This window comes from Suricata suricatta, chromosome 14 (assembly GCF_006229205.1).
Source record: "Suricata suricatta isolate VVHF042 chromosome 14, meerkat_22Aug2017_6uvM2_HiC, whole genome shotgun sequence".
Taxonomy (NCBI): Eukaryota; Metazoa; Chordata; class Mammalia; order Carnivora; family Herpestidae; genus Suricata; species Suricata suricatta.
In genome coordinates, this window is record NC_043713.1 from 68,900,520 (window position 1) to 68,923,436 (window position 22,917).

The 22,917-nt window shown below is 48.3% G+C and overlaps 2 protein-coding genes across 8 annotated transcripts in view; one reads left to right on the forward strand and one right to left on the reverse strand.

The window, feature by feature from the left end:
• LIMK2 (LIM domain kinase 2) overlaps positions 1 to 22,917 on the forward strand; it is a 58,567-nt gene that overhangs the window by 30,185 nt on the left and 5,465 nt on the right. For 2 of the 5 annotated variants that reach the window (XM_029922973.1, XM_029922972.1), the window contains exons 3-14: positions 10,203 to 10,338; positions 11,477 to 11,586; positions 12,157 to 12,345; positions 13,561 to 13,666; positions 14,023 to 14,219; positions 15,929 to 16,115; positions 16,778 to 16,864; positions 18,021 to 18,152; positions 18,319 to 18,375; positions 20,203 to 20,268; positions 21,240 to 21,414; positions 22,365 to 22,420. In XM_029922973.1, coding sequence (XP_029778833.1) covers positions 10,203 to 10,338; positions 11,477 to 11,586; positions 12,157 to 12,345; positions 13,561 to 13,666; positions 14,023 to 14,219; positions 15,929 to 16,115; positions 16,778 to 16,864; positions 18,021 to 18,152; positions 18,319 to 18,375; positions 20,203 to 20,268; positions 21,240 to 21,414; positions 22,365 to 22,420 — 1,498 coding nt within the window. Of the gene's footprint in view, positions 1 to 229; positions 615 to 969; positions 1,098 to 10,202; positions 10,339 to 11,476; positions 11,587 to 12,156; positions 12,346 to 13,560; positions 13,667 to 14,022; positions 14,220 to 15,928; positions 16,116 to 16,777; positions 16,865 to 18,020; positions 18,153 to 18,318; positions 18,376 to 20,202; positions 20,269 to 21,239; positions 21,415 to 22,364; positions 22,421 to 22,917 lie in introns of those variants that run through there. The other 3 variants (XM_029922971.1, XM_029922975.1, XM_029922974.1) reach the window with 3 other exon arrangements.
• Positions 1 to 22,917, reverse strand: part of PIK3IP1 (phosphoinositide-3-kinase interacting protein 1) — a 60,917-nt gene that overhangs the window by 20,218 nt on the left and 17,782 nt on the right. The window contains exon 6 of one of the 3 annotated variants that reach the window (XM_029922977.1): positions 242 to 545. The exons of the other annotated variants lie outside the window; for them this stretch is intronic. Coding sequence (XP_029778837.1) covers positions 542 to 545 — 4 coding nt within the window. The 3' untranslated portion in view covers positions 242 to 541. Of the gene's footprint in view, positions 1 to 241; positions 546 to 22,917 lie in introns of those variants that run through there. 3 annotated transcript variants of the gene reach the window in all.

The window sequence follows — 22,917 nt, forward strand, 5'->3', positions numbered from 1 at the left end:
GCTCAGCTCCACCCCTTGCCTGCAAGGTCTGTTTCCTAATAGCTGCTCCAACCACACACCTCGGTTCCGCGAGGAGCCCCTCCTCTTCCTCCCTCCCCTCCCTCATCAGGGGAGGGACCGAAGGAGAAGGCTAACTTGACAGCAGCGCTTCTTTCTTAGCTAGTCACCGGCCCCTGCCCAAGAATCCCTGTGTGTGTGTGTGTGTGCGCGAGTGTGTGTGTGCGAGTGTGTGTGTGTGTGTGTGTGTGTGTGTGTGTGTGTGTGTGTGTAGCCTCGGCAGAGAGGTGGTTCTCCCGTAGTCCACAAGGTCTGCCGGAGCTTCTGAGGACTGGGGAGGAGCCATCCCAGCCATGAGCCCCTGTGGGAATCTGCCAGGGGGCAAGTGGCCCGGAGTCCTCACGCCACTCTGGCTGCTCCGGAGGGAGAGGTGAGCGCTGGGCAGCCCGCCCACAGCCAGAGGTGCCGGGAGCCCTGGGCCTGTCATGGTGGCCGTCCACAGCCAGCTTGAGGCACTCCCAGACGGGTTTGCAGCTGAGCTTGTTTATCTGGTGTGGGAAGAAGATGGGGAGTTACTTGTCCGTCCCGGCATACTTCACCTCCAGAGACCCCTTTCGGTGAGTTGGGCTCTGAATCCCTTTTTCTATCTCCTTTTCTGGCCCCTGGTCCTGAGGAGAGGGCAGAGGCCTCCCTAAACCTGCATCTCCGATTTCACTAGTCCTTTGACCATCGGTTCTGTCAGGCCGAATCTAGTAGAAGCTGTTCCAAGCACAATAGGCCTGGTGAAGGCTCGCACCATGGTCTAGGAATGGTGAGGTGAGGGATATGCCCAGATAGAAACTCCTGGAGAGCTCTGGCTCTCCTTCCTTCTCAGGCACACCTGAAAGAGCCTCCAAAAGATGCCACTGACCCTGCCTGTTCTTGGTGTTACTGCTTCCGGGGGAAGAGCACAAATGGGGTGCTTTCTTCCAGCTCTCACATGTCTTACCTGCAGGCCTTGCTGTCTGCCTGGAATTTGCCTCAACAAGCAGGATGAGCAGGTTTTGGCAAACGGCATGGAAGAAGCTGGCAATACCCAGGTGTGGGCAACCCAGTACACAGTAGGTACTCTATAAATGCTTTTTCTATTAATGGCAGGCATATTGGCCTCTGGCTTTTAAGGGCTTCTGAGCTCCCAGGTGAGTACAGTTGCTAAGGAAGTCCTGGGTAGGTGCTTCCAAGACTGGGGCAGTTGGCTTTGGGGTGTTCCTGAGCTTCGGGGTAGCCCACTCCACCGCCCCACCCTGCCCCACCTGCCCCACGTAGGTCAGGTTCCCAGGCCTGAGACTTCAGGAGCCTTTTTCTGTGGGGCTTCTCAGAGGGAGGTGTGGAAACTTTCTACTTCTGACCTGCCTTTCTTTGCTCACTGCCCCACCCTACCTCCAACAGAAACTCCCCAGGGGGTTTCTGGCCCTCAGGTCCCTTCTTGAATGGAGCCATTCCTGGCTGGGGTGGGGCTTGTTTTCATTCTTTGGGAGCAGCCTGTTGTTCCAAGGGCTGCCTCCCCCTCACCAGTGGTCCTGGTAGACTTCTCTCTTTTGGCTTCCCCAACCCAGCTTCATGCCCAGACCTTGCTGCTGGGATACTAGTCAGGTGGCCGTGCCCTGAGCAGAAAAGCAGAACACCATGTGGTTTCAGGGAATACTGGACCCTGGTAGAGTGATGGGAAGCCTTTGGATGTGGGGGGGGGGGAAGGGAACTTGTCCTCAGTGCTGACTCTTTCAGGCACCCTGCTAAGCACTTTATCCTTTGATTCTCTCAAAACCTAATGGCATTATGTTTCTCCATTTTACTTAAGAGTCAATCGTTTTCAACAGAGTTGAAAGACTGGCCAGTCTTTCTCATATTCGTGAATTTGTTTCATCCTTCAAGAGGCTGTACCTTCCTCTGCTCACACCTCCCTCCAGGGAGGTCTCAGATTTGCTTTTCTCCCCCAGCAGAGAGAGTCCAAAAAGGGCCCCCATACGTTGCCTGGAACATTGGAGAGATGGTAGAGTTCCTTTCTGAAGAGCCAATGGGAATTGATCTTGAGTTTAGGAGGCAGGTTTTACCATGTGGAATGAAGATGCCAAATGTTTGAAATAGCCACTAGTTTAGCCATAGCCTCATTAATCCCTCTTACTCTTTATCCTGAAAAGGCAGTTTAGGGAAGGGGTTGTTCCCTTAGGAGCAGGGAATACTGTGCCCCTTTTAATATCTGAGGACAGGACACAACTCAGGAGCTAAAGCAGATAATGAACTCTCAACCTGAACCTTTGAGGGTCATGTCACTGATGCCGCCCCAGGTCCACCTGTCCTTTGTCTTCCTCTGTCTCTGTGCCTCTGGGAAACCTGACTACCCTCTCTCTGCCCCAGTTCTTATTTGCCCAGCTGGAGTCAGGGTGGGTACCGGCTCACTTTAGACCCTCCCACCTCCCCTAAATGAGAGGCCACATTCCTGGAGCCACTTCTGAAGAGATAGCCAACACTCAGGGCTCTGTTCCCCACAGGAGGGACCACCCAGACCTTCTGCTCTCCCAGGTATCTGTCTAATCAATCACCACTGTCACTAGTCAGAAAATCACTTCCACCATCAGCCTCCTCCCTTATTACAGGGCATACTCAAGGCCTGGTCTCTGACCTGGTTCCAGTCTTCTCCCAGGGCCTCAGTTTCTCCTCTGCAGAGCATAGAATTGGGCTTCCTAGACTCCTGAACACAACCCTTGCCATATTCTGTGAAACAAATTAAGTCCTTGACCTCAAGCCTCTGGGGGAGTACAGAATCCACCGGAGTTCTAGGGCTGCGGTTGCAGAAAAGTGACGCAACCAGATTCCACGGGGACATGATCAGGCGTGACAAGGCACAAGGGAGGGAAGAGGGAGCAGGGAATGAAGAATGTAATTTCTGTACTCTATACACCCCTGCCTGACAGACTGCCCTCAGCAGAGTGCCGCTAGTGTGAAGGGGGAGATACAATTTTGAATTTTGGTACACTTCCAAGTAAGAACACGCCCTCAAATTGGAATTTACAGAAGAGGTAAATTAAGGAGTGACTTTTGTCTGACATCTTTACAGGATTTTTCTTTTTATAGAATTTCCCTTAATGTCTAACATTGATTTTAATGGGTTTGGTTTACATATTGTCTTTTGAAGGGAACAAGTGCATCTTTGTATCCTAAAGTAACCCATGTTTAAAGGGAGAAATTATTCTTAACTCTGCCCAGCTTAGCAGTAACTTTTGGCCTTTGGGCCTCTAAGACTCCTCATCTAAAATGTGAAGGACTTGGATCAGGTGAATGATTCCTATATCTCCACAAGTCATGTGTCTCCTCAGAGACACACAAGCTCTTTTCCATTTTTTCCTAATCATGGAGGCTCTACCCTTAACTTCAGTATGACTGCACAAATTCCTTGAATCTACAGGTTTCCTGGCTTTGGGTTGGAACTGAATCAGTGCGCTCTGGTAACACTTATTTCTTGCTGATCAGAAGCTTGTTATGTGTTTGGTTAATTTTTTTGAACAGGATAACAGCATAGTCCATAATAATTACAGCTTCACTGACAGCCTGTTTCAGTCTATGGGGTCGACCCGAAGTGGGAGTAATAAAGGGATCTTTAGTGATAGAAGACTGGGCTCTGATGGGCCAGCATCTGTAGGAGCCTGTTATATGCAGCCTTCTGTCCCTGGGGGAGAGTTGGCATCCCTGGTCACAGTACCCTCAGGCTTGGCAGAAAAACCTGCCCATTTTCCCTTTTTAGCCCAGTCAGAGCTCAGAGGCAAGGGGCTGGAAACAGCTTTTCCCCAACAGTCTGTCTGCCTATTTTTTTTAAAGATTTTTTAAATGTTTTATTTATTTTTGAGACAGAGAATGAGAAGGGGAGGGGCAGAGAGAGAGAGGGAGACACCGAATCCAAAGCAGGCTCCAGGCTCTAAGCTGTTAGCACAGAGCCCAACGCAGGGCTTGAACCCATGAACATGAGATCATGACCTGAGCCAAAGTTGAGGCTTAACCAACTGAGCCACCCAGGTGCCCCTCCCTGTCTACCTATTCAGGAGGCTAAAGATGAGCATCCAACGAGGACATGGGAGGGCTTATTCTTTTTTTTTTTTTTTTAAGTTTGTTTGTTTGTTTTGAGGGGAGAGGGGCAGAGAGAAGGAGAGAGAAGCAGGCTCCATATTATTAGTGTACATAGCCCAAGGTGGAGCTTGAACTCACAAACTATGAGCTCATGACTTGAGCCAAAATCTATAGTTGGATGCTTTCCTGACTGAGCCGCCCAGGTGCCCCATGGTAGCCTTGTTCTTTAACTTGTGTCAATCCACTGCAATAGTGACTACTTCAACCACATAAGGTTGAAATGTTACCTGTAAACATTTGGTCTGAAAAATTTGCATGTGAGTGAGAGCTGGGCTTATGTCTTATCTTACTTGGCTTCTCCCAGCATAGCACCTTGCCTGTTTGGTCTTGTACATCCTAGGTGCACAGTAGCTGTTTCCTAATTGATAGGAATTGATAATAATTGTTTTCTACTTTATTAGATAAATGATTCATTTTAGGACCTTCTTTACTCAGAAATCTGTGTGGTTCTGGGCCAAGATGCAGATCCATGTTGCTTAGGCACGGGAGGGAAAGGAGTCTGTCTACCTTTGCCCTTGCTGTTCTCAAGTTAAAGAGGGGAGGGAGGGAAATGAACATTTCCTGGGCCCCTGCTGTGAGCATTTGTACATAATTTTCATAAACTGGTGAGGTTATATCCTCAGTGGTGTGCAAACTACAGCCTAGAGTCATAAAGTAACTTGCTTGAGTTAACACAGTAATGTGGACCCAGGTCTTGAAAGAGTTATTTCTGAGAATAACCTAATCTCAACCTGATTATCTTTTTTTTTTTCTTATCTCTCTCTCTCTGTCTCTTTTTTAATTGTGTTCCCTGATGACTCAAAAGTCCTTAGTTTGGGGCCAGTGGCTGGTTTGGTCAGTGGAGCATGTGACTCTCGATCAGGTTATGAGTTTGAGCCCCACACTGGGTGTAGAATTACTTAAAAATAAAATCTTTTTTTTTTTAAGCCCTTAGTTTGGATCTGAGCTGCCCACTAAACTGACCACTAGGGTTCAGTTCATTTTGCAGCTACCCAAGCCCTCGACAGTGCTTTGGGAAAGGAATTTTTGGAGGTTGTCAGTTGTCCTCGACAACTGGAACTGTGATCTCCCATGGCTGGAGGGTTTCAGCTCTGTTCCCTCTGGTTGCTCAGGAGAGGGTGGTGACTGATGCCTCAGACCTCAGTTCAGGGCTCCACCACCAGCTCCGCTACCTCCAAGCTGGATGCCTTTGGACAATCTGCTGCTAGGGCAGATTTTGACTTTCACTTGAAACTTTAAAATATTTGAAAGCTGCGGAAAAAGCTTTGGCTTTGGGAGAAACATATTGTGTCCATGGCCTCCAACAATCTGAGGGGGAATTTTGGGGGGGTAGCACTTTACATTTCCAAAGTGTGTTTTGGGTTCTTTTTCTTTATGTTTATTTATTTTTTTCTTTCTTTCTTTTTTTAATGTTTATTTTTGAAAGAGAGAGAACAAGTAGAGGAGCAGCAGAGAGAGGGGGGACAGAGGATCTGAAGTGGATTCTGTGCTGACAGCAGAGAGCCCAATGCAGGGCTCAAATCCTCGCAATGCAGGGCTCAAACCTGCAAAGCTCTGCACACCGTGAGATCATGACCTGAGCCAAGGTCGGATGCTTAACTGAGCCACCTAGGCACCTCATAATGTTTATTTACTTTTTGAGAGAGAGAGAAAGAGAGTACACGTGTGCAAGTGGAAGAGGGGCAAAGAGAGAGGGAGACAGAGGATCCAAGTCTGGCTCTCTGCTGTCTGCACAGAGCCCAGTGCAGGATTCAGACCCATCAACCAGGAGATCATGACCTGAGCCGAAGTCCAACGCTTAATAGACTGAGCCATCCAGGTGTCCCATGGATTCTTTTCTTAAAAAGGCAGAGACTGCTAGGGAACAGAATGCTGTGGACTAAAGGAAGGAAGAGAATCATTGTGCCATTTAAAATCAGTATGTGTATTTAAGAGGAAGCCTCACAAAGTTTTAACAACTCACAGGGACTTGAGCTCTCATTTTCACAGATGCAAATCCTGAGGCCCAGCTTAGTAGATGTGCTGCATTACTCAGGTGCTCAAGTGATGTAGTCTAGTGGAAATGGCTCCACAGCCAAGTTAACACATAGGTTAAGACTCTAGCTCCATCCTGTATGTGTCAGGTGACTTTCCACTAGTGACTTGACTCTGCTTCTCAGTATTCTGTAAGACATAGATAATCCTGTCACCTTACAGGGTGTGGTCAGGATATAAGTAAGGCACCTCATAGATCGCCCAGAATATGGCTGGCATTGACAGTAACTGTTCTTAATACCTAAGTCTACCACTCAGGTGACCTGAGAACTAGTTGTGTTCTGTGACAGAACAGCTTAGGGACCCACAGCCAGCCTTCCTTTCAGCTGTTCACCTGGCTGTTATTCAGACACACCTGTGTTAGCCGACTGGCTGTGTCGCTGGCTGTGCCCTTCAAAGGCATTCCTTGACATAGATATGTGTACTGGTGATGTCGCTCTCCAGGCAGGTGTTCTTCCCAGAAGGCTGGCGTTGCTCTCTCCTGCATGTCTGCACTCGTTTCTCTCCCCACTCTCCTGGGCCTGGCCAGGGCTACTTGCAGCAAACAAAAGCAGGATATTGGCAGTGGAAAGGAGGACATGTTCTGGTACTCCTGTGCCCTGCAGCACACATACCATTGAGAGGGTGTAACCGGGCCCAGGCCTGCATTTGGGTGCAAATATGTATGCACCAGCTTTTCTTCACTGCAGACAGCAGAAGGGCAGGACCTGGTGACCATGAGCCACAGAATGTTTGTGCTTCCACCTGGACTGCTGGTTCTTGCCACTCCCACCATTTTCAGTTTGGAAACCTTTCTCTGCTAAGGGCTTACTCTACTGGGCTCTTTGTTAGGTGTTTAGTCTGCCAACAGTAACTGGGACACTGCTCCTGTCCTCAGGGAGCTCACAATCTAATGAAGGAGAAAGATAAGTACCTAGGATCTTCAAGTCAGAACCTGGGAAACAAGAAGGAAGTCTCTGCTTCTGGTGCTGGCCCTTTGGTAGGCTTCTCACAGTCATTCAGAACTGAATTTAATGTCCTCACTGCTTCCCTGAATATAGGTGGTAATGTCTCCATTTGTCTCCTTTCACAAATGAGAAATGAAGCAGCCAGCCCAAGATCACGTAGGTGGTGAGTGGGGTGGTTCTGAGATTTGAACTTTAGATCCTCTAGGGAAAGACACTGATATGCATGGAATTAAGGGTATGTGAGGTACAGTCTAATTCCTTCATTTTACAGGTGGGGAAACTATACCCAGAGAAAGAAAAGGCCTTCTCCAAGGGCATGTAGTTCCCAAGAACTTGAACCAGGCCTCTTTCTTCCCAATTCAGAGCTCATCCAGCATGCCTTTTACTTTGAATGGAATTTGAGCTGCATGTCCAAAACAAGGTCTTCCCTTTTTACCTCCTGTAATTCATGGTTCTCACTATACGATTCTAGATATTTCATATCCATATTCTTCATGCTGTGTCCAGCTCTCAAGTCCCTGAAGTTCAGCTTCCATAGAACAAGTAGGAGAGGGCACCTGGGTGGCTTATTCAGTTGAACATCCAACTTTGGCTCAGGTTAGCGTTTAAGCCCCATATTGGGCTCACTGCTGTTGGTGCAGAGCCTGCTTTGGATCCTCTGTCCCCCTCTCTTTCTGCCCCTCCCCTGCTTGTATTCGGTCTCTCTCAAAAATAAATAAACATTAAAAAATGAAGAAGAATAAGTAGGAGATGCTATAGGATGGGGATGGCTGGTGGCAGAAGCCATCAGTATTAAACATCCAGAGGGAACTGGACATTCCGTAAAGAGTGATTCTCAATGTCCTACTTCCCTAGACCTCCCTTGCTCAGTTACTTTCCACAGCTGCTTCAACTCATTCCTTTCTCCCTCCTCCCTCCTGCAGCGCCCAGAAGTAGTAGCAACCCATTGTGACCTCTCACCTTTCACTGTTAATTAAGTTTTGTTTAGACTTTCTCTTCCCCAGCTCATTATGAGCTCTTGGAAATTGTAGTAGGGAACCTTGTATATCTATCTTTTATATATGCAATACCTAGCAAGATGCTGTAATAATGCACTTGCTCTGCTCTTCGCAGTTTGCAAAAGGCTTTCCTCATACATTAGCTCATTTAGTCTTCAATGTTCTTTGTAGTAGTGTGCTATTAGTCACATTTTGTCAAAGAGGAAGAGCTACTGAGAGAAGTTGTCCAGAGCTACGCAGCTAGTGGAGGAAATGGCACATAGTGTAAGCAGCTACCATTATCATCATCTTTAATAGCAGTTAACACTTGAGTTCCTACTGTACTTTTTAGCCTTTTATATAAACCATCTATATAGTTTGATACATGTTATTTCATTTTCATAGTATCCATTTTACAGATGAGGAAACTGGGTCAGAGACGTGAAGTAACTTTCCCAAGATGACCTAACTAGTAAGTGGCAGGGTCAGGATTCACACTAAGAGGCCACGCCATCCTGCCTCTCAAAAGCAAAGATGAGGCCAGTGAAGGGTGGTGTGAAGCCTTGACATCAAGAATAGAGTCTTCACTGGAGAGAAAGAGGTGGCATGGCCTCACCAGGGTAGGGCACCCCTTAGTTCTGGGTGCTGGAAGGCTCAGAAATGAAGAGGAGCTTATCTTGTGCAAACCTCATTTAAGAACACAGACTGAAGGGTGAGCTTTACAGTCAGGTAACTGTAAGGAGAGGAGCTGTGAGTCTAACATGTATATCTTGCACAGTGCTAGTGGAATTTTGTTTTTTCCCATTATTTTATTTTGAAAATTTTGAAGTATATAGAACAGTTAAAGGAAAAGTTCAAAGAACACCCAATGTCTATCCTTCACCTAGACTTAACTTTAAGCCACTTTCTCTTTAACTATGTCCACATATGATGTATTTTATTTGTTGCTGAATATATAAAAGTAAGTTGTAGATATCATGACTTTCACCTTTAATTATTTTAATGTGTTTCTTCTAAGAATTCCTCTATATAACCAAAGTTTCATTATTACATTAAGAAAATGGATAGTAATTTCACAATATAATCTAATGTATAGCCCAAACTCAAATTTCCTCAGTTGTTCCAAAAATTTCACTCATGGCTGTTTTCTTTTTCAATCCAGAATTGAATCCAAGGTTTAGGTGCTGCCTATGGTTCTAGGCTTTTTTAATCCCTGTTCCTTCTCTTCCCCCCTCCCCCCCAATGATTTTAACTTTTTGGAAGAGTGAAGAACAGCAGTCTTACAGAATGACCCACATTTTGGATTTGCCTGATTGTTTCTTAATGCCTAACATAATTTTTTCACAAGAATGCTACATGTTAATAAATGATGTTAATAAAAACTTAATATCAGCATTGGTGTTTGTAATGGGTAGGTTTTTTGAAGAACAGAGGCGACTGGGCTTCTTTGGTTCATTGAGATATCTGTCCAGACCAGAGTTTCTTTTTTTAGAGAGAGAAAGAGAGTGAGCGAGCATGTGCAAGCTGGGGGAGAGGGGCAGAGAGAGAGAGAGAATCTTAAGCAGTCTCCACACTTAGCGTGGAGCCTGACACAGGGCTCAATCCCACGATCCTGGGATTGTGACCTGAGCTGAAATCTGGAACAGAGGTTCTTAATTAGGGCCATGACTAGGCTTCGGACCTTGACACACATACACACACACACACACACACACACACACACACACACACACACATACATCATACCTAAATAATATGTACATTTTCCTTGTATATGCCTTTTTCTGAGAGAGGCTTCTTGACTCTTACTAGATTCTCTGAGGGCTTCAAGACCCAAAAATGTTTAAAAACAAATAAACCAACACTGGTCTGCCAGGTGAGGCATGCAATACAGAACTGATTTCTGGGATCTTCTTTATTCTGAATTGGCTTCCTTTGAGGAGATGGCAGTCAATTATTACTTTCCTCCATCCTGGCTTTGAATCAAAGAGAGGTCTGTCCATTTTGTTATTAGACCTGGGAGCCAGAGGCAGCCTGTGTAGCCTGGTTCCAGGGATCCAGAAGAATTTTTTCTTGTTTTGCCTTTCAGGTGTTCAGAATGCCAGGATTCCCTCACCAACTGGTACTATGAGAAGGATGGGAAGCTTTACTGCCACAAGGACTACTGGGGGAAGTTTGGGGAGTTCTGCCATGGGTGCTCTCTGCTGATGACAGGGCCTGTCATGGTGAGTAAGTTCCTCTTGATCATCAGAGCCCATTGACAGTTCCTCTGGTTTCCCATGGCCTTTCATCTTGAGTCTTCCATCAGTCAACACCTCCCCTTTTATTTCTTCGATCATTTATTTTTTTTTAATGTTTTATTTATTTTTAATACAGAGAGAGACAGAGCATGAGAGGAGGAGGGGCAGAGAGAGAAGGAGACACAGAACCAGAAGCAGGCTCCAGGCTCTGAGCTGGCTGTCAGCACAGAGCCCGATGCGGGGCTCCAACCCACGAACGTGAGATCTGACCTGAGCCCGAGTCAGAGGCCTAACCGACTGAGCCACCCAGGCGCCCCTCTTCGATCATTTAACAGATATTTGTTGAGTACCAATCAAATGCCAAGTAGATCCTTCCTTTAAAAACTTAACAGTCCAGGGGCGCCTGGGTAGCTCAGTAGGTTGAGCATCCGACTGTTGATTTCTGCTCAGGTCATGATCTCATGGTTCATGGGTTCGAGCCTTACATCAGGCTCTGTGCTTGATAGCACAGAGTGTGCTAGGGATTCTCTGTCTCTCTGCCCCTCCCCCACATGTGTGCTCTCACTTGTGTGCACGCTCGCTCTCTCTCTCAAAATACATAAACATTCTTTAAAGTTAAAAAAAAATAAAAACAGTCTGATATTGGGGGTGGGTAGGTGGGTGGGCAGAGAGGAGACATAATACAATGGGACAAAGACCTCAAAGGAGAGCATTACAGGTTGAGAGGAGAATACACGCAAGTTGTGTGCAGGGAATCTGAAAAGGAGACCCTGGAATGGGCTGGTAGAAAGAGGTTCCACCTCTACTGCTTGCTTCAGAAAAGGGCTTTAAGCCCAGTCACAGATTTGCCAACTCTGTGTTGGAGGAACTATGTCTTTCTAGTGAGGACAGTGACTTCTGGGGACTTGTTCTTATGGCTGAAACCAAAACAGTTTTTTTGTAATCTCAGAAATGACACAGAGGCACCAATCTGACTCGTCCTCTGGAAGCTCTGGGGCAGGGAGTATAAAGGACATGTAGATCCTTGATTAGAAATCACTCACCCACCCCTACCCTCCAGCAACAGTGACAACTCACTTCCTCCATCTGTCATCTGTCTACCCTTCTCCCCACCTGCTCACAGGTGGCCGGGGAGTTCAAGTACCACCCAGAGTGCTTTGCCTGTATGAGCTGCAAGGTGATCATCGAGGATGGGGATGCATATGCTCTGGTGCAGCATGCCACCCTCTACTGGTAAGATGGTGTCCCTCTCCCCTGTAAGAGCAGTCAAGAGAGAGGAACAGGTGGCAGTGTGAGTTGGGCAGAAATAGTACAGGGATATCAGAGCACTGGATTCCTATCCCAGCTATGCCCATAACCAGCTCTGTAATCTATAAGCAAGACAAGTAACATCTCTCTGCCCTCTGTCCTTACCTACCATGAGAATAACAATGCTCTGCACTGCAATCTTCCCAGAGGGAGAGAATGGCTCAGAAGGTGCTCTCAGAGAAGGATCCCAGAAAATTAAAGGCAGAGGCCCCTTAGAGTTCATTCAGGCAATTGCCTCAGTTGGCAAAGAAGTCAGGCTGAGGCCCACAACAGGGAAGAGGGCTGGGTTCTTGCTGTGAGTCAAAGGCAGAGAGAAGAGAACCCAGGCCATCTCACCCCTACTTCCAGATGTTGGGCTCCTCTTTCTGAGCAACCAACTGGAATCATGGCAAGGATGGTAATAATGGGACTGTGGGTAGGTACTATTGCTTGAAGCCACATGGTATGCTGGGTCGGGCCCCAAGATCTTAACAACCTTTATGTTTATCTTGCTAGTGGGAAGTGCCACAATGAGGTGGTGCTGGCACCCATGTTTGAAAGACTCTCCACGGAGTCTGTTCAGGACCAGCTGCCCTACTCTGTCACACACATCTCCATGCCAGCCACCACGGAGGGCAGACGGGGCTTCTCTGTATCTGTGGAAAGTGCCTGCTCCAACTATGCCACTACTGTGCAAGTAAAAGAGTGAGTATTTTGAGAACAGCATGAGCAGGAGTCCTTACACAGAGTCCATAGATGGGCCTCAAGGGGTGCAGAGCTCTCTTCACCCCCATCTCCTATCTTCCTGGAGCTCACTTTGCTGTAACCACACCTGGCCCTTGGCACTTAGTCTTCTTCTCCCTAGGCTGCTTCCCACAAGATACTTAATGACAGAACCGGTCACCTTTCACGTGTCAAGTTTCAGATAATGTTTGTTCTTTGAAATTATCTGGCTTGATTATGTGTATTAATTTATCATCTGTCCTCCCAGTGAGTTCCTTGTGGAACTTAGGCTTCTTCAGTACTGTATGTCCAGGGCCTGGAACTGTGTCTGGCATGTAGTATGTGTTTATTGATTATTGTTCTATTTGTTGAGTGAATGAATGGAGGAAGGAGGAGAGAGATGTTAAGATTTCATCCTAGGTCCAGGCCAGAGACCAGGTGAGGAAAAAGCCTGTTTGTCTAATACCAGTAATGAGGAACCTATGGCTGCCAACCCTATAAATAGTGACTGTGCACTTACTATGTACTGAGCACTACGTGCTTGCAGTACAGATGAGAGGTATCAAGGTTGGGGAAGTCACCAAGAGGTGAGATCTGCATTAAAACCTCATTAGAGGGGAGGGAATTGTGTTCAGGCCAGAGTTGGGAGTCTATGATTGTTTCTGGTGTAGATTGGGTGGTTGGGAATAGCCAGTAAGGGGGGCTATTAAGTCATATAGGGCCCGGAATATAAAGACTCAGCAGGTCTTTTGAAGGATAAGCAACAAGGTGATAAAACCAGGTTAGCGTTCTATAGGGATTGCTGGCATGGATGTTAGATGGGAGAGAAGCAAGCCTGGAAGTATAGAGACCAAAGACCAGTTAGGAGGCTATTGAAAGATCCAGGTAAGAGATGTTGGTAACTATTGTGATGAAGTGAGGGCAGAATTCTCAAAGATGGTAGGGGTTGTGGAGCAGTAAGAGAACTCCGGATAGAGGAGATGCCATCCAAGTCTCTGCCTTAGGACATTGGGTGAGTGGGGGTGCCCTTCACTGAGATGGGTTACCTTGTAAAGGGTGTTATATTTCCCCTGTGACTTGTCTGGGTCTTGGGGATATGCAGGGTCCTGGAGCATGGTGAACCTTCCTGTACAAGTGAAATAGGTCAAGTATAATTTTGGGATGCCTTCTTCCTGCCTCAACTCTTGTCTGGCCCAGGGTCAACCGGATGCACATCAGTCCCAACAACCGCAATGCCATCCACCCTGGGGACCGCATCCTCGAGATCAATGGGACCCCTGTCCGCACACTCCGAGTGGAAGAGGTACAGTGTGTGTCCAGTCTGTCTTGTGGGGGTGGAACATGGAATAAACCTTCTGGGAGATCAGGCTATGGGCCTTTGCCTTTCTCCATCCCCAGTCTAACTCTTTATCTGGCCACTGATCCTGTGACCACTGGGTTGACCTGTGGCAGCCTGGCACATTCCCAGGGCAGCAGGAATGGCCTGACAGGATATCAGACAGGATGCCAGAGAGAGAGCACTGGGGCTACTGGCAGCTAGAGGCCACATTAGCCAACTTGAGCATTGGCCATACTGTGCTGAGATCATCTGGGCTGACGGTGGGTGGCCTAGGATGGGACAGCCTATGGGAGCCAGCCTTACACTGCTCTTGGCTACAGGTAGAGGATGCGATTAGCCAGACAAGCCAGACGCTTCAGCTCTTGATTGAACATGACCCCGTCTCCCAGCGCCTGGACCAGCTGCGGCTGGATGCACAGCTCTCTCCCCGCATGCAGAATGCCAGACACTCCCCCACTCTCAGCACCCTGGACACCAAGGAGAATTTGGAAGGAACGCTAAGGAGACGCTCCCTGAGGTGCTGCCTCCCACCTTGATTCCATACTGACCCGTGCCTTATCCTTCATGGTATGGGTGTGTCTGCTGGCTTTAGGAGGCCAGGAGAGTTAGGAAGGGAACCCGCTGGCCAGGGATAGGCCATGAGGATTGTACTGACCCAGCTCCCCTCATAGGGATCACAGTTCACAACCAGGGCCTGTGCATGATATGACCCAGCTGTCTGCCAGGTTTCGTTAGAAACCAGAGAGTCAGCTCTGTCCCCTGAACTCCCAAGCTGGAAAGGAGTCGGCGATGCTGACCCCTAAAGGACAGCATGGTCTGTGGGGGAAGCATGGGGCTCAGAGACTGGAGTAGGGGTACAGAGAGGATTAATAAGTAGAAATAAAAACACTGAAAACTGTAAAGGAAGTGAGGGATGCAAGCTGTTTTAGATTTGAGGGACCAACAATTAAAACCTCAGAGTTCCAAGTCCATGGGGAGAGAGAAGTCACCCTGGATACAGGTGCCAATTAGGGAGACTGAAAGAACAAGAGTCTGGGCAGTGACTCTCCAGGCAGACACACCCATACCATGCCTTTGAGCTGAGCTCCCTCCCTTCACAAATCACTTCATCTCTCTGAGCCTCTGTTTCTGCATCTATAAAGTGGAGTTGTAAGACAAAGGTAGCTGTCTCACCAATTATGTAAGGATTCAGTGTGGAAAGGGATGCAAAATGGCACAGTGCCGGCATAGGGTCAACACTAGTCAATGTGAGGTGTCGTTAGTATCATTAGGAGTCAGGTTCTTTATCCGCCCTCCTGATCAAACAGTCTGAATCACTCAGGGCCCTTGACTGGCATCTCTTGGAAACGGCCCTCCCCACAAATTACTGGGCATGCACTTCTGGCTGCCTTCTTGACCTCGGAACAAGTGAGGTGGTAGAGGTGGGGTGCCAGAGTACAGAGAAGGCCTGAGAACATGGCTTGGAAGTGGGAAGATGTGGGGGTGGCCAGGGAGCTGCTTAGATATCGAGGGCCATCCTGTAGGAAAGAAGGCAGCGCACCTTGTGTGCTTCTGTGGGCACGGTTGGTGGGAAGCAGAGCAAAAGAGCAAGGACTGAGAAGCCAGCGTGCAGTCCTTTCTGGGTAGCCCAAGTGAAACAGGAGGATGTGCTGGAGAGAAGTTTGCAGGATTGTAATTCACCTGCAGTGCTGTGAATTTCAACCTTCTTGTCCTTCAGGAAGTCAGGAATAGTTATCAATCATTATTATTACTGGCTGCTTTTAAAAATGTAAATACACTGGCTTTATTGCTGTAAAACCCATACATGCTTATTATTTTAAAATTTGAGAAATATAGACAGGTACAAAGATGAGCAAATACCCAGAATCCCATGTGGTCATTTTTTGGACAGCGGTTGGCTACCACTCTAACCCAGTTCTGCACCTTAAATCAAGCAGACCTATAAAGTAGTGGGTTACCATCCTACAGTACTGTCATATATTGAGCACTATAGGGTTTCTGCTTTGCATGTAGTTTTATTATACTTAAATAAACTACTGATGTTTGCAGCCCCAAAATGGCACATCTGTCTGACATAAGAGGTCCTTCCCCTCATCAAAGCACCTGAATTACAGAAATTGGGATGGATAAGGTGGTAAGGTAGCCTTGGGGTTTCTACCTCCAGGGTTGTTCTGGCAAGTCTCTGAAGACTACCCTATCCCTACCCTCATCTTTCCTTATCTTCAGGCGCAGTAACAGCATCTCCAAGTCCCCCGGCCCCAGCTCCCCAAAGGAGCCCCTGCTCTTTAGCCGTGACATCAGCCGCTCAGAATCCCTTCGCTGTTCCAGCAGTTACTCACAGCAGATCTTCCGGCCTTGTGACCTGATCCATGGGGAGATCCTGGGGAAGGGCTTCTTTGGGCAGGCCATCAAGGTGAGCACAGGCAGCAGTGAGCTTGGTGGATCTGGAGACCCAGGTTGGGATGAGTTGTGCCCATGGCCCTTCCACCTCCAGTCATTGGGTGTTTTTAGGTGCCCAGAGGCCTGAGTGCTGGGTATAATGCAGGGAGCACACAGGGGAGTGGCTCCTGCCTCCCTAATGAACAGTCCTGGGGACTAACCTCTCTCTCTTTCTCTCCTCCTCCTCCTTCTCTGCTGAGAGCTGGGAGGGGGGGTCAGGTAAGCCATGTGTCTCAGCTTTTAAGGCATTGGGGCTGGAGAGCTCACCCTGACCCACTTAGTTCCCTGGTGCATGTCTGTGGCACTGACCCCTCCTGTCCCCAGACTTCTGTTCACTCAAGGGAACACTCCTTTGGCATATAACCAAAGCCCCTGCTTGGCTTTGCAGTGCCCCCTTCTGCCTCCTCATTTCCCTTTTCCGCATTCTCACCTCCCCTCTGTGCATGCCCCACTTTCCAAAGAGGGTATGCTCCCCTCTGAGGCCCTTGTTGCCTCGTGCTGTGTCTTCTACCCATGAACTCTGTCAGTCTGATCTGGCTCAGTGTGTCTTCCAGGGGATGGGATGGCCAGTTGCATATGTTGTCACACATTTCCCCAGAACTCTGCACCACTAAAAGTTGCCCTCCTTGTAACTAGGTAACACACAAAGCCACGGGCAAAGTGATGGTCATGAAGGAGTTAATTCGGTGTGACGAAGAAACACAGAAGACTTTTCTGACTGAGGTAAGAAGGTAGAGTAAGGGTTAGGAGTGTGCTGTCACTCTTGGAAGAAGGAAGATTTTACTAAATAAAGGTTTCAGGAGGAAACATTTTATTTTGTTATTTAAAAAAATGTTTAATATATATTTTAATTTTTTTAATGCTTATTTATTTTTGAGAGATACAGAGTATATGAGCGGGGGAAGGGGCAGAGAGAGAGGGAGACACAGAATCTGAAGCAGGCTCCGGGCTCTGAGCTGTCAACACAGAGCCTGATGCAGGGCTAGAACCCACAAACCATAAGATCATGACCTGAGTTGAAATTGGACACTTACCTGACTGAACCACCTGGAAACCCCTAATGTCTATTTTTGATAGAGAGAAAGAGAGAGCCAAGTGCAAGCATGGGAGGGGCAAAGAGAGGGAGACACAGAACCCAAAGTAGGGCTCCGGGCTCTGAGCTATTAGTACAGAGCCCTATGTGGGGCTTAAACCACGAACTGTGATATCATGACCTGAGCCAAAGTTGATGCTTAACTGACTGAGCCACCCAGGCACCCCCAGGGGGAAACTCATTTTAGAGTCACTTTCTTAAAAGCTTGGCAGAAAAGAGCACTGAGGAATATCCTGCCCCTCTAAATACAGCATAATGACCTGTTCAATAAACATTTACCAAAGACGGCATGATATGGGTACAAGGGATACAGTAACAAATGGGATGTAGTCAGAGGAGCTTATAGCTAGTGGGGGTCATGGACATGAAAACAGACCAATTTAGGACAAGTAGATGCTATACTCACCATCTGAACACCCTGCTAAGGGAGCCTGGAGTGGGGCCTTCCACAGAACTGCCATCTCTTGAGCATTTACACAGGTTTTACCACCTCTCCCAAGTTGTTCCGTTCCTTTGGTTGGTAGTCCTGTGGTCCAGGTATTGCCCTCCAGAGCTTTATTCTACTCCTGGACCCTCCCATTCCAGTTCCCCCCAGTACAATTCCTAGAGAGGCAGCATCCCAGGGTGAGGCCTGTGAGGCATCCCTATCCATGTGGAGGTATTCTGCCCCATCACATAAGACTGAAGGTAGGAGATATAGGTAACAGTTATCAGACTGACTCCTTGGAGGGAGGGGGTGAGGAAGACCTAGTAACCATCCACCCTCCTTGGCCTCGTCAACCCCAGGTGAAGGTGATGCGTAGCTTGGACCACCCCAATGTGCTCAAGTTCATTGGAGTGCTATACAAGGACAAGAAGCTGAACCTGCTGACAGAGTACATTGAAGGGGGCACATTAAAGGACTTTCTGCGCAGTGCGGTGAGCACAACACCCTCGCTGCTTTGTCTCCAAAGGGTCATGCTGAGCATGATTGGGCACAGGCAGGGAGGGTCCACTGGCAAACTATCCATGTTGACCCATGGGACCTGGACCACAAATGGGATAGGTCCCAACAGCCTCTGATGGCCATTCCCCCTTCCCATAGGACCCATTCCCCTGGCAGCAGAAGGTCAGATTTGCCAAAGGCATCGCCTCTGGAATGGTGAGTTCTGCCAACAACCCTGCCAGCTGTGGGAGTGGTGGTGATGGGGAGGGACTGCAGGCAGGCACTGAAATGCAGAGACCCCATCCTGGGCAGCTTATATGGGATGGGTCAGTCAGCTGCTATTTATTGAGCTTTCTGTGCCCCCAAATTGGCTTTTCTTAGCCCACAACCTACCTCAAAGAATTCCAAATCTTCAGGGGAAAACAAGAGAGGCAAACTAGCAGTGTCCAGCCACTACAGGAGCTTGGAGCAAGCAGGGAACCTCACTGCCTACGAAATCAGAGGAGAGGGAAATGTCTTCTAATCGAGCCCTGAAGGATGGGTCAGAATTGGATAAAAGTTCCTCTTGACAGAGAGGCCACAAGGTTGAGGTGATGATAGCAGCAAAGACCTAGGAGGAGGAGTACCAGTACTACTAGTAGGAGGAGTACCAGTGACAGTTGCTGAGTGCTTTCTGTATGTCAGGCACTGAGCTGAAGGACTACCATGCATGTATATGTTTGTTCCTATGACAGCCTGGTTTCCAGATGAGAAGCCGATGCTAGAAAGCTAGAAAGAGGGAGGAGCTTGGGCTCATCAGTCTGACTCCCAAGCCTGAGGCTTTAATCATTGTTCTTCATGTGGGGCCCATTAATACAATGTTAGTCTGGGGGTACATTAAGGTCCCTGAATTTCAGGCTAAGGAGTCTTGATTTCATTTAGGAAGCCAGAAACACAGGTATAAAAGATATTTAAGCAAGAAAGTTTTGTGAGCAGAGCTGTGCTTTTTTGAGGTACCTAGAAGAATGGTGGTCTCATTTACCAGATGTTGGGGAGGCAGTGATATTTGGGAAACAGGTTTGGGAAGACCTGGTGTTGGCTGAGGCTGAGGTATAGTTAGTAGGCATCAACATGTGTAGAGAAGGTGGCTTTGAGAAGGGCTGACACCAAGGAAGCTAGAAGGAAACAGCAGCCACACAGGAGTCTCAGGAACAGGTAGCATGGGAGAAGTTCTGGCAGCCTTTGGGGAAAGGACGGGCAAGCAGGCAGGTCACAAGAGCTACAGCGATTCAGGAAGAGCTCCCTGAGTATGTGAGCAGAGCCAGGAGCCTAGGAGATGCAAGCATTATTGCAAAGGTTAGGGGAAGGAAGTAGCTTCTTCCATATTTGCTGGGGATGAAAAGAGAAAAGGAAGTGGCTACAGAGAGCGACAGGAGCCAGGAGTGGAGGCTGGGGGCGGGGGGTTCAGGGTGAATAGCCAAGACTTGTGTGAAAACTTTGGGGTAGGAAGAGGGAGAGGTTAAAGTGTAGAAGAACAAGGAGGGTGCTGAGTCAGGGAAGGAGAATGTCAGGAGTACAGAGCCAGCTGGCAAGGAGGAGGTCACTTCTCCAGTCACAGGCAGTGAGGGTGGCTGAAGCCAGAGATTATGGTGAGGATGGCAGTGAAGGGGCCTGGAGCAGTGCATCTGAGGACCTTCACTTCAGGTGGCCTGGATCTACATAAAATGGGTAAAAGGGCTGGGGGCATGCAAGGACCAGGGCCCAGTAGAGTTGGGGACTTTGGGAGGGAGCAATGAGGGTCTAGAGCAGCTTCTGGGTTAGGGTCAGTGAACCAAAGGATGGGCAGGAGGTGGCAGCAGGGAGAGAGAGGAAGCCCAGGTGGCCTTTGGCTTTCTTTTAGTGTTGGGACAAGGAAGAGACAGCAGGAGGCCCTTGCCCTAAAGTCCAAGTTGGGTTCTGAAGCTGGGTGGGGATGGCCTGGAAGAAGACCAGGCCCTCTCAGTTCCAGGGTCTGCATCTGCTTGAATTACTGGCCATTGGCCTCAGCTTGTAATTCTGTTCCAGGCCTATTTACACTCCATGTGCATCATCCACCGGGATCTGAACTCACACAACTGCCTTATCAAGCTGGTATGTCCCCACCATTCTGGGCTTCCCCAGGGCCAGCCCTCTTGCCTTGTCACAAAGGAGACTGCCCCTTGCGCTTTAGCCTCAGGTGTCACCTAGGGCTCCTGTCCTGCCCTTCCTACTACACCTGATGCCCTGGTGTCTTCTGGAGGCTCTCAAACACATGCCGACACAATAACACCTCCTCCCAGTAGCAGCGTTTGAAATCCTTTAGTTAGAGGGGACTTCAGAAGTTCCTTAACACTGCAAAGAGCCCTGTTGTTTTTTCTGGTTCCACCCCATTAATGGCTCTGTAAAGCAGCTCACTGCAGACCCTATTCTATAACTGTGGCACCTTGAAGCCTCAGTCTAAGACCATAGAGCTAGTAAATGTACAGTGGCCAGTTTGGGATCAGCATTTTTTCCCACCAACCATCAGCTCTGGTTGTTAGCATGTCATTTCTCCTGTTAACTTGGAATCTAGCTCCTTAGCTGTCCACTAACTGGCCCTGGCTCCACCCTCTGGATCCACACTAAACAACCTTAACCCTTTTTCCACATGACTGCCCTGTAGCTATTTGAAGAGCTAAATCCCCCCCCCCCCCCGAATCCCTACACCTTATCTTTTTCTGTCTTATCCTGGTTCTAGCCATGCTTTAAATCTTTTGGGGAACAAGGCAAGATGAGGTGTTAAAAAAAAAAAAAAAAAAAAAAGCAAGAAAGAAAGAAATCCCTTTTCCTGCTTCTGAGCTCCACGCTGCAGGCCCCAGAGCCTTAACACTCCAGGCTCCAGAGGCTCTGTTGTGAACACTCCCAAGTCTGGGAAGTCTGAGGAGGAGCAGATACCAGACTGCTGGAAAACAAGTAACTGGGCCTTATCTACCAGAAAGAGCATTAGCTGTGACTCCCCTTTGCAACATACCTTTTCTCCCCTTCTCAATGACTTCTTTTGGGAATGTCCTCACCAAGTCCTGACCTGGCCCTTGTCCTATTAGGACAAGACTGTGGTGGTGGCAGACTTCGGGCTGTCACGGCTCATAGTTGAAGAGAGGAAAAAGCCCCCAGTGGAGAAGGCCACCACCAAGAAACGCACCTTGCGTAAGAATGACCGTAAGAAGCGCTATACAGTGGTAGGAAACCCCTACTGGATGGCCCCTGAGATGCTGAATGGTGAGTCCTGACAGCAGTCACTGGAGGTGACATGTTCCCAGAGGGAGTTAGGGGCCACATCTTGCAGCAGAGTCCTGGGTAAAGTGGAAAGCCAGGTACCCAGAGCTGACAGCTGGATGGTTTTTATCTCTTGCCAGACTGGGCCTTATAAACGCCTTCCTCCCTGAGCTCCTGGGCTTAGGGTGAGAGCTGACTATGGCTTTTGTGTCCCAAGGGTAGCTGAGAGCTCAAGCTGTTTATTGCCAGAGATTTAGCCTTTTCTTTCCCCCTGCTGTGAACTGAATTATGGCGCCCTCTTGTGGATAATGCTCAAACCAACCTGAGATGCTGGCTGGGATTCTTGAAATATGCAGGGTTGTGAAGCCTCAGAAATGGCCTTCTGGTTTAACTTTTTCTTTAGTCTTTTTTTTTTTAAGCTGTTATTTTTTAAGCTGATTTTTTTTTAGTGTTTATTTATTTTGAGAGAGAGCAAGAGCAGGGGAGGGGCAGACAGAGAGGGAGAGAGAGAATCCCAAGCAGACTTCACATTCAGTGCAGAGCCCAATGTGGGGCTTGATCTCACATCTGGAAGATCATGACTTGAGCTGAAACCAAGAGTTGGGTACTTAACTAACTGAACCACCCAGGCTCTTTTTAGAGTCTTGAGCCCCAGAGAAGTTCAGTGGTTTGCCCAGGAACATACAGCTAGCTAATGACAGAGTCCAGATGAACCCTGATCCAGTTCTCTTTCACTGGCCCATGTAATTTCATTTTGGGTAGTGTATTTTATAAGATCTCCCTGAGGCTGAGGAAAGATGTTCAGATGGTACCCTGTCCTGGGCAGCCTGCAGGGCATCCCCATGGAGCCTCTTGTAGCCCTGGTTCTTGGCTGTGGCCTAGCTTGGCCCCAGACTCAGTGCAGAGCAGATAAGAAACCACACCTAACAGCCTGCTCTCCTGTGTTCTCCAAGGAAAGAGCTATGATGAGACGGTGGATGTCTTCTCTTTTGGGATCGTTCTCTGCGAGGTGAGCTCCAGCCTGCACAGAAGCCAGGCCTGAGGCAGTGGGCCTGATGGCTCTGCCCTGCCTCAGAACTGGGCTTCTCCTAACGATGAGTAGCTTACCATAAAATCAACATGAACGTGGGGTTGTGCAATTACAACACATCTGTTGACACATTTGAGTATCATCAGTCCCATGAGAAAGACTGGGCAGGGTTTTTTCAGGTTAGGAAACTGAGGCTCAGGAGCAGCAGCTTGCTCTTAGTGACATAGCCGGTAAGGGGCAGGTAAGACTCGGAACTCCACTAGGAAAGGCAGGGGGCTGTCCTATGGTTGTCAATCTAGCTGTTGGGCCGGATATAACCTTTCCCTCTGTTTCCCCTTCCCCAGGCCTTGATTGTGCTGCTGCCCTCAGCCCCACAAGTGGAAGTAGCCACCACAAGAAGTACCAGCCTGTCTAGCACAGTGCTAAGCACTGTGAGGTATATAGACTGAGTCTTGGAAAGATTCCTCCCCTTGGGA